The sequence below is a fragment of the Triticum urartu genome, chromosome 6A (assembly GCF_056163025.1).
Source record: "Triticum urartu cultivar PI428250 chromosome 6A, HENAU_Tu73, whole genome shotgun sequence".
Classification (NCBI taxonomy): Eukaryota; Viridiplantae; Streptophyta; class Magnoliopsida; order Poales; family Poaceae; genus Triticum; species Triticum urartu.
Window position 1 is genome coordinate 579,340,754 of NC_141878.1, and position 11,649 is coordinate 579,352,402.

The 11,649-nt window shown below is 41.6% G+C and overlaps 1 protein-coding gene across 1 annotated transcript; it reads left to right on the forward strand.

Annotated features, from left to right (window-relative positions):
• Positions 1-5,699: 5,699 nt before the first annotated feature.
• On the forward strand, positions 5,700-6,701 carry LOC147966596 (uncharacterized). Its single transcript, XM_087527312.1, has 2 exons — positions 5,700-6,531; positions 6,619-6,701. Exons 1-2 carry the CDS (start codon positions 5,700-5,702, stop codon positions 6,699-6,701), a joined length of 915 nt encoding a protein of 304 aa, XP_087383438.1.
• Positions 6,702-11,649: the final 4,948 nt, after the last annotated feature.

Below are 11,649 nucleotides of genomic sequence, written 5' to 3' on the forward strand. Positions count from 1 at the left end.
AGTGAACCATTTTATGTCCGGCATAGATGATTTACTTGCACATGAGTTAAACAGTTAGGGGCATCTCGGACTATGCAGAACACAGCTGCACAAGAGAGTGTTAGCGTAAAATCCTATGAATAATCCACCTTGTCCATACAGCAGTTTATATTATAGCTGTTAGTGCAAAGATATTGTGATGAATTTTCTGAAACGTACAAGAACTATTTTATTAATTTCCTTATTTATTTTCTTTGCAGATGGAGTCTCCTAAACGTTCCAGTGAACGCACTCCCTTTAAAGACCTGTCCAACTCCGTCAACGCAAGTAATATTGATTGGATTACGTGTAAATGTACCATCTGATGCACATCAACTAGCTAAATTGTGTGCTTTTTAGGTGTTGTCGACATTAGTAATGGAGGGCAACCTACAGATATGAAAGAACGCAAGAGGCAACGTGCTAGGGAGCGATATGCGCAAATGGATAAACAGAAAAAAGATGAATTACTACGGAAGCGCCGTGAAGCCTATCAACAAAAAAGAGCTCGACCATTAGTTGGCTCTGAAGAGGCGAAAGTGGGGCAAAGTCCATCTGTGCTCTCCCAAGTGCAGATAACGACAATTGGTCAAGGTGTGCTTCACCATCGAGTGTCGGCTTATTATTCGCTGTTATATCATTTGTTGGTTCTCTACTTTAGCTAATACATCTGATAATTTGTTTAACAAGGGGACATTGCATTGAACAAGGAAAATGTGGTGCCTAATGAAGATAGTGAGTGGTTAAATAGAAATGACACATACCAAAGAGCATCAATTGATTTGCCATCCCAGGGGCAAGAAAACCTCATGACTGGTATGAAGGCCACTAATTAGTGGTTAAAATGGAAGCAACGTTGTTAATAATTCATTCTGTATTGTACTAAATATGTGCTTTTTTTCATTTCTAGATATTATTGCCCTCAACAATTGCAGTAATGATGGGCCCACATCATCGATGATTCAACCACAACCCATAGATTCCAAAGAGCGGAAGAGGCTACGGGATAGGGAACGATATGCATTGATGGATAGCAAGAAAAAAGGTGAACTTCTAAAAAGACAGCGTGAAGCAAGGAAATCATCGTCAGGTAAAGGTTGCCTAACACTAGACAAATATGTCAGTAATATCATTTAACATAGATTAATCATCATAATTCCATGTCAACCACAACTCTTACTTTAGGTTATCATGTGATTTCATTAGAGAATGTGTCAGTAATATCATTTAACACAGATTGATCATCATATTTCCATGTCAACCATAACTCTTACTTTAGCGTTGTCATGTGATTTCATTAGAGAAACTTGAATCAATACGTGCGAAGGATAGGGCACGTTATGCCAATATGACTCCCAATCAAAAGCACACAAAGATGGCATTGCGTGCGTCAGCGCGCAATACTCTGAGCAAGGATTCCATAGCCATGGAGAACCCATTGTATATCCCTAAGATTGTTCGTGATGGCTCCATACCCACATGTGATTGGTCTATTCCTGAAGTCAGCGGAACCCCTGTTTATATTCAGTCTGCTTCGGAGCAGATGTCAGATGGGGAGACCCATGATATGGATGTGAGTGAAATATCACGGAGAAAACATATAACACATGGAGAACGACACGCATTTATGTGTCGTTGAAACGAAGCATTCTATGAAAGTACTAAGAAGAATGAGACTGCATCGATGGATGAAACCTCGTCGATGAATTTGGAAGGCGTAAATGGTTCAGAACACCAAACCCAATTGATCATTGTTAATAATGGTAATGTTCTTCCTTTGTTATTATAATTCTCTAATGGAATTCATTGATAGTTGTAATGACCATAACTTTATGTTGTATATTAATAGAAAACACATCTCCAATGCGCGAGACTGCCCAAAAACACCCAACACACTCACAAGGCAATGATTATGGTAAGTTTTTTTAGAATTTTAGAACAAAAAACATTGCACAACCTATTTGAGGCATGGGGCTCATATATAACTATACAAATAGGTGGTGAAGAGGGCGTCATCTTGGAGGAAGACTCAGAAGACGAGGAAGGCTACATGTTCGCTGGGATTGGTACTTTAGACATGTTCCACGTTGTAGCGTGCACATCATGTGCATGATTTTAGTACTCATAGGTTCACTATCATTTCAGAGGATGACACCGATGACGATGTTGCAATGGACGAGTCTGACAACGAGTCTGCCTCAGTTGCAAGCATTCCAGATCCCTATGACATGGTGTATAGCAAAATCCCAACAGACACACACAAGCTGAAGCCAGTGGAAGACTGCAAGCACTGCTATGCAAAGAAGTTTGAGCGTGAGACCATGGGGTTTTGCTGCCGTAAGGGGAAGATCAAACTAGCCAACCTGGATACGCCTCCTGAGCTCATGAAGCTATGGACGAGTGACGACCCTGCTGCTAGGCATTTTCGTGACAACATCAGGTTTTTCAATAGCCATTTCTCATTCACCTCACTATATTGTCACCTTGATAGTGATACCACTAACACATTAAAGCATCCTATCTACACATTCCGTGCCCATGGCCAAATGTACCACAACATACGGTCATTTGGCAAACAAGATGGTTTGGATCGTAGTCATCTGGAGCTCTACTTCTATGATGATGATCCCAGTTTAGAGCATAGGTATCGCAGTTGTCGCAAAGAGCAGTGCCAGAAAGACAAAGAAGTAATCACACAACTGGTCGACATACTTCGTGGCAACCCATACTCTGAACACCTCCGTAGTATGGGGCATGTTGATGATGTGGATGACTATCACATAACACTTAACCTTGACCAAAGGATGGATCAGAGAAGATATAATGCGCCGACCACTTCAGAAGTAGCAGCTGTGTGGGTGGAGGGCAGTGAACGTCGAAGACAGTTCGGTAATAGTGTCATCCTGCATGGGAAGAATAGAGATATATATGGAATCAAGTCCTATCATGGATGCTATGATGCGTTGTCGTACCCTCTATTCTTCCCTAGAGGTGAACTTGGGTGGCATACTGATATCCCGAAGGAAGGTGTGTCCTATGAAACTGTGATGGCAGCTCGTGCAGCCCGTCTAGCTCGTGGTCATAGTGATGAGTCCTCTAATCCTGGTGATAAAGATGATGAGGACGAGGATGATAATGCAGGTTAGTGTTGCGCTTAGTTATTACATGCGCAGTTCATAGTTCGCACTATACTCTCCAGTTTACAACACCATATTTTTTCAATTTTCTATGCAGGTTCCAGAGGGAGACTATGTGTGTCTGTGCGGGACTACTACTGCTACAAATTTCAAATGCGTCCCGGGATATTCAACCCAATCCTCTATGGTAAGCGTCTTTTCCAGCAGTTTGCGGTAGACACATACATCAAGATAGAGAACTCCCGGTTGGACTATATATGGGGCCATCAAGATACGATAAGGGCGGACCTATACCAGGGCTTGGTGGACAGCTTACATGTTGGTGAGGGTAGGGCAGATGGTATTGGAAAAGTGTTATCTACATCTTTTATCGGTGGTCCACGGGACAAGAGGCGTCGCTACATGGATGCCATGGCCTTAGTTCGAAAGTATGGCAAGCCGGACGTCTTCCTCACAATGACATGCAACCCAAACTGGGATGAGATTAGGCAGGAACTCTACCCCGGTCAGACACCTCAGGATCGTCCCGATCTCGTTGTTCGTGTTTTTAGGGCAAAGTTGGAGGAACTCAAGAATAAGTTGCTTCAGAAGGACATCCTGGGCAAGGTGAGGGCTTATGTTTATGTGGTGGAATTCCAGAAGAGGGGTCTGCCTCATGCACACTTCCTTCTCATCATGGAGGGGCGGTACAAGCTCACATGCCCCGAGCAATATGACCGTCTTATCTCAGCCGAGCTCCCAAACAAGAAGAAGTACCCAGAATTGTACAAGATGGTCGTGAAGCATATGATGCATGGACCTTGTGGTGCTTTGAATCGTCATTGCCCATGCACAAAAGGTTGTCCTGCTTGCAAGAATCACTATCCTCGACCTTTCAATGTGGCTACGTTGCAGGGCAAGGATTCCTACCCGTTATACAGACGACGTGATGACGGTTCTAAAGCAATGGTCCGAAAGGAATGGCTGGATAATAGGTGGGTCGTCCCATACAACCCGCACCTCCTGCGTTACTTCAATTGTCACATCAATGTTGAGGCATGTGGAAGCATAAAGGCTGTTAAATACCTGTTCAAGTACATATACAAGGGTCATGATCGAGCATCTATTTCTCTGAGTGAGTCTGACAAGGCTAACAAAAATGGAGGTATAGATGAGATCAAACAGTATAGGGACGCTAGGTGGGTGACTCCTCCGGAAGCATTATGGAGGATATATGGCTTTGAATTGAGCAAGAACTCACCACCTGTGATGCAGTTGCAACTCCATCTGCCCAACATGCACATGGTGTCATTCAGAAAGGGCCAAGATATCGAACGAGTGGTTAACCAGGAAGGTGCTGAGAAGTCAATGCTTACAGAGTACTTTGAGGCAAATAGGTTACATGAGGAGGCTCGGTCTATCTTGTATAGGGACTTCCCTGAGTGGTATACCTGGCAGAAAAGTAAGAAAAATAAATACTGGAGAAGAAGGGAACGAGATACAGGTGGACAAGTTGGAAGAATTGTGGCAGCTCATCCCGCGGAGGGTGAACGCTATTACCTATGGGTCCTCTTAAACCATGTCACTGGCGCCACATCCTATGAGGACCTAAGGACAGTTAATGGTGAGATCCTACCAACATTTCGTGAAGCTGCAGAGAGAAGGGGATTGATCAAAGGAGACAACACACTTGATGAGTCCCTTACTGAATCTACGTTATACGAGATGCCATCATCTCTACGAAGGCTCTTTGCAACAATATTGGTATTCTGTGAGCCAAGTAATGTGCGTGGACTCTGGGAGAAGCACCTGGAGGCAATGTCAGAAGACTATCGCCGCAACAATCCATCCAAAGTTGCGGTTGAGCAAATGGTTCTGATAGATATCAGGAATATGCTACAATCAATGGGAAAGGACATAGAGTCATTCCCTCTTCCTGGTATCAATGAAGAATATGACACTGCTTCCGGCATGCCAAGGGAGATCTTCGAGGAATCCACCATTGAGCTCAATGTTGAGGACACAAATCTATCAGACTCACTTAATTCAGATCAGAGGAAAGCCTACGATGAAATTATGTATGTTGTTGACAGTGATGAGGGTGGCATATTCTTTGTGGATGGGCATGGAGGCACCGGGAAGACTTATCTATATAGGGCACTTCTTGCAAAAGTCCGTGGACAGAAAAAGATTGCAGTAGCAACAGCTACGTCCGGCGTTGCAGCTACCATAATGCCCGGAGGGAGAACAGCTCATTCACGGTTCAAGATACCGCTAAGCATTGACGATGGTGGGTTTTGTAGCTTCACTAAACAGAGTGGAACTGCCAAGCTCTTACAGTCAGCTTCCCTCATTATATGGGATGAGGCTTCGATGACAAAGAGGCAGGCAGTGGAGGCGCTAGACAATAGTATGCGTGATATAATGAGCCGACCAGACCGACCATTCGGTGGAAAGACAGTTGTATTCGGTGGAGATTTCAGGCAAGTCCTCCCTGTTGTCCGTAAGGGGTCAAGGGCTCAGATAATTGATTCTTCACTGCGTAGGTCTTACCTTTGGGATTGCATGCGCCACCTAAAGTTGGTACGCAATATGAGGGCACATAGCGACCCGTGGTTTGCTGAATACTTGTTGCGCATTGGTGATGGCAAGGAGACCAATAATGATGGTTGTGTCCGCCTTCCGGACGAGATATGTGTGCCCTGTACTGGGAAGGGCACTGATCTTGATACACTGATAGATAATGTTTTTCCTAGTCTCGGTGCTAATATGTCTGATCCAAACTACATCACCTCCAGAGCAATCTTATCGACGCGAAATGATTGTGTGGATAGGATAAATATAAAGATGATCAACCGATTCCACGGAGATGAGATGGTGTATCATAGCTTTGATTCAGCAGTCGATGACCCTCATAACTATTATCCATCTGAGTTCCTTAACACTTTGACCCCTAATGGGTTGCCTCCACATGTGTTGAAGCTCAAGATAAACTGCCCTATTATATTGCTCAGAAATATTGACCCCGCGAATGGACTTTGCAATGGCACGAGGCTGGTGGTTCGAGGATTCCAGAGGAATGTCATCGATGCAGAAATTGTGCTAGGGAAACATGCTGGAAAGAGGATCTTCTTGCCAAGGATCCCCCTTTGTCCCAGTGATGACGAGATGTTCCCTTTCCAGTTCAAGGGGAAGCAGTTTCCTATTAGGCTCAGCTTTGCCATGACGGTCAACAAGGCACAGGGGCAGACTATCCCGAACGCGGGTATATACTTGCCCGAGCCAGTGTTCTCTCATGGGCAGTTGTATGTCGCGCTATCTAGATCCACTGCTAGAAAGAACATCAAGATCCTTACCGCCCCGGCTACAGACAATGAGAAAAATGTCTCAGACGATAGTAGAAGGAATAGCTCAAATTACAGCAAAAGCAAAAGCTCCAACAATAAGAAAAAGATCTCAGACGATAGCAGCAGGAATAGCTCAGATTACCGCAAGAACAAGAGCTCCAACTGTCCTGTTGGTAATTACACGAGGAACATCGTCTATAGGGAGGTACTTACATCATAGGTGAGACATCTGTCACTTATACTTTCAGTAATTATGTGTACATATATTTTTGAATTAAACTAGATATTTCCAAATTTTTAATTATGAGAGGTTTATTTTGTGCAGGTCACCTCCGTCATGGGGAGTCATTCATGTTTAACACAAAGCTTGGTATTGTGTGTTACTGAGAGAAACTGAACCAACTGCGATTTCAAATAATTGTGCAATAATTGGTCATAGAAATTGCTTAACTTGATTGTCATACGATAATACGTTTGTTAAGTGAAGTTTGTGCTTCAATCACTGGGTGGTCGACAAAATTAATATATAAGATAATTATTCACTGTTTGCTCATGACATTGCTTATAACATAATAATTATGTAACATGGACATTGTATTTGAATCATCTATCGCCCGTAGCAACGCACGGGCATTTAACTAGTCCAATATAAAAAGGCTTGTCCATTATGTTGGTTCTCCTTCAGAGCTCACAGATCAGGCAACTATCAGCAAGTCTTTCCTTCAACTCAACAACTAGCTAAGATGAGGTGTACCCAAATGTTGCTCCTGCCCATCGCCTTCCTCGTGCTATCATCAGGTACTCATTTATTCATGTAATATGTTTCTTGGAAACCTCGCCCAATAAATAATGATCATGTTGTGATCGTCTCTTCCTCATGTTGGGATTTTGTAGATGTGATAATGGAGGCGTCGGCGGGCATTGGCATTGATCCCATCTCCTGTATGTCAAACATTATTCAGCCATCGCCAAAGCCATGTGATAAGCAAACTTGTCATAAGGCATGCGTCGAACGTATAGGGTACGGCACAGAAGGCGAGTGTGTTACCGAGGGGTGCAAGTGTACATACTGCACAAACTGGCCTCCACGACAATCAACAAATGAACCCTGATTTAGATAGGATGGGATGTCATGTTGAATTGAATAATGCAACAGATATCATAAATGGTGTAACAGCAAGGTTGTTCAGTGATAAGTCATATGAAGAATGATGAATTTGGACTTGCTTATTGAATTATTCGAGGTTATGAGGTGAGTTATGTGATGTTTACACGTACCTCTACAGAAATATTATATATATTGGAAAGGGAAGAAATAGAAACGGATACCCATGTGCTTCTAGTCTAGTACTATAAGAAGATAATTTGGTCCCCTGCAAAAAAGACAATTTGGTTTATGGAATACAATGCTTAAACACTGGTTTGGCTATTTGGACGAATGACTAGACATGGTACCGGCTCGGTTGGAGAGTGCTCTGCAAGTTCGTGAGATGTACCTTTTTTAACAGCTCTGCACACAGGAGCTCATATGTGACGCATTCTGCGGCAAATACATATGCCCCATAGCACAGGGTGCGCCCGACTGGGCCGGCCAATTGCGGTGCGCTGCGAATGCATTGGTAAAAAAATCAAAAAAGTTCGTTCGCGGTAGCTGGGATTCAAACGCACGCCTACCTGCTCAAGCCCGCTTGCTGCTACCACAACGACCGAAGAGATCTGGTGGTAGATATGCATCGCAAGTATTAAAAAGTAATGGGAATTTGTAACTTCCTTACACAAGGATTTTAGCATTAGATCCGAACTACGTGATCGCCGTTGGATGCGCTCGCTACGCACGCCTCCAGTTTCCTTTTTTCGGCAATTTTCTTTTATTTCGGTAACTAATTAGTCTGCGCATATTATTATATTCCTTTTTCTATTTAATTTCTCGGTTTTCTTTTTCCCAACCGTTTCCTTTTTTCGACCAGGCAGTTTCCTTTTTTTTCCGACCATTTTCTTTTACTCCCTCCGTACCGAAATACTAATTAGCCTGCGCATATAATTATGTTTCCTTTTTCTATTCGATTTCTCAGTTTCCTTTTTCCCAACCGTTTCCTTTTTTTCGACCAGGTAGTTTTCTTTTTTTGGCAATTTCCTTACCCAAATGATAACGCTCACACGTGTGGCATGAAGCAACATGGCCTAAACGCCTCCATTATCATTCATTTTACCATGTCAAAACAGATGACATCAGCGGGAATTTTTTTGGTTTTTGGCTTAAAATTGTTTTATCTCCTAATTAAAAAATCCAATTAAAAATCTGTTTTCATCATTAAATCCATCTCGACGAGATCTTCAAAACTAGATACCATATTGATATGTTTTGACGATTTTTTTGCCAAAAATTGCCATGATGTTTACACTATAGTTGCCAAAGTGTTTACACTAAAGTTGTCATGTGGCAATTTTAGTTTATAGATTATGGCAATTTTGGTATTTTGAACATGGCAATTTCAGTACTTTGACCATGAAAATTATTTTTTGTATGAGCCATGGCAATTTTAAATGCATGTATCATGACAATCTTAGTTTATGCTTCATGGCAAGTCTAGTTCCTTAATTCCCATTTTATAATATGTCAAAAATTACTTTCAAAAGTAAAATAAAAAATAGCTGAAACATATCATGGCAACTTCAATGTAAACACCATGACAATTCATGTGCAATAGAAATGGCAACTATTAACAAAAAATATCGTCGAAACATATTGATATGAGATCTAGTTTCGAAGATCTCGTCGCGATGGATTTAATGGTGAAAACGGATTTTCAACCGGATTTTTCATTTTAAGAGATAAAACATTTTAAAAATTGAAAATCCGAAAAGATTTCCATTTGCATTCATGCGGTAACGTGGCGCAATCTATGTGTTATATGGCGGGTGTTGCTCCCACCACACATGTGGGCGTTATCAACGTCCTTTCTTATACTCCCTCCGTACCGAAATACTTATAGTTGAGGGCGACCGTTTCCTTTTTTTTGACCACTAATTTGTCAGTCACGCATATGTTTCCTTTTCCCTAGCTAGGATTCGAACCCTCTACCTATACCTGAGCTATCATGATTTTGTGATTAAATTTTGTTTAGTTTCGTTTTTGTACCTTCTGATCTCCGGCCAGAAAAAAAAAGATCTCACATGTGTGCATGGTGCATAGTATTCGAACCTGAGTATTCTGGCCAACTAAGTAGCTTATGTGTACATTTTATATGAACACTGTCCTTTTTAATACAAGAAAAACTAAAAAATATTACTAGTATCGAGAAAGCTAATTTTCAAACCACGTCATTTTGTAACACGTACGAACGATGTTAGATATGTATCTGATGGCCAATGTTTGTCTTATGTAGAACGTGCGGACGAGGGGGCGGGAGATTGGAATTTGTTGAAGACAAAACCCTGATAATTTACGCACAGTGGAACTGATAACCTGTGTATGACCACCTCGGTAACTTTCTACCTAAAAGAGAGGGGGGGTTGTTGAAAACATACCAACCGATAACTTCTGTGTAACAACAAGATGATTTACACACATGAAGCTGCTAACTTACGTACAAACACCGTGATAACTTTTGATTCGGAGGGAAAAGAGTTGTTGAAAACATACCCTGGTAACTTCTGTATTAAATAGCACGGTAATACACACACAATAGGGCTGGTAACTCACGCACAAACATCGCCGACCCGATAACTTGCGTACAAACACCACGGGAACTTTCACCCAGGGAAAAATTTGTTGAAAAATACCTTGGTAACTTCTGTGTTAAATAGCACGGTAATGCACACACAACAGGGTTGGTAACTCACGCACAAACATCGCGGTAACTTCTTGACCTGAGAGAAGAAGTTTTTGAAGACATACCACGATGACTTTCACGCAAATAACATGGTAATATACGCACAACAGAGCTGATAACTTACTCGGTCAAAGTGTGATAATTTTTTGACCCGGAGATAAGTTGTTGACAAACACCCTCAGTAACTCATGTTTAAGTAAGACGGTAATATACGCACAACATAGTTAAAAATATTCCCTGATAACTTTTGTGTAAATAATACGCTGATGTATGCACCATAGAGTTGATAATTCACATACGAATACCGTGTTTACTTTTTGAACAGGGTGAAAAAGTCGTGGGATCCATGCCCCGACAACTTCTACCTAAATAGCATGGTAATATACACACATCGGGCATGATAACTTACGGACAAACACCAAACTTTGACATGGAGAAAAAATAGTTGTTGAAACCATACCACCAGTATCTTCTGCCTAAATAACATGGTAATATACACAATGTGGATGTGGTTACTTATGGACAAATAGCGCAGTAACTTTGACCCGGAGAGAGAAACAGTTGTTGAAACCATACCCCTAGTAACTTCTATGAAAATAACATGGTAATATATATGCACCGTAGACCTAATACTTAGGTACAAACATCGTGATAACAGTTGTTGAAAGTTGAAACATGCCCCGGTAACTTCTATGTAAATAACATGGTAATATACTAATCACTAACCTGACTTACGCATAACCAACATGGTAACTTATGACCGGTGCAAAAGAAGTTCAAAACACATCCAGTAAATTCTGTATAAATAGCATGGTAATATACACATAACAGAGCTGATAACTCACGCACAAACACCACGGTAACTTTGACTCGAAGGGGTTGTTTAAAAACACACCCCTGATAACTTTCGTGCAAATAGCTTGGTACTATACGCATTGTATACATGATAACTCACCAAGAAACAACGTGGTAACTTGGACCGGGCATAATAAGAAGGTTAGAGAAACCGGTTTTATTTCCGGTAATATTTGTGTAAACAACATGGTAACATATGTAGCACATGTGTGATAAATTACGTTGCCCAGCCGTGGTAACTTTTGATCCGAAAAAATTTGTCAGAACATATCAACATGGGTTCTAGTTTCGACTCGTCATGACGGATTTTTTACGTGAAAACAATTTTTCAATCGGACCGACGATTTGAGCTACAAAACATTTTGAAGTTTTGAAATAGGGGAACTAGGATGGCATCAACTTTTTTGTCCTCTAGATCATTTCCACGTCAGGAGAAAGTTGGAGAACCATTTCTATGCCCCGGTAATTTATGTATAAACA

Bases quoted from the DNA above. Each gene is read 5' to 3' on its own strand.
- LOC147966596 (XM_087527312.1), top strand. From the start codon at position 5,700: ATGCGCCACCTAAAGTTGGTACGCAATATGAGGGCACATAGCGACCCG. The intron at 6,532-6,618 runs GTAGAAGGAATA...GGAATAGCTCAG, and splicing joins GAAAAATGTCTCAGACGATA to ATTACCGCAAGAACAAGAGC.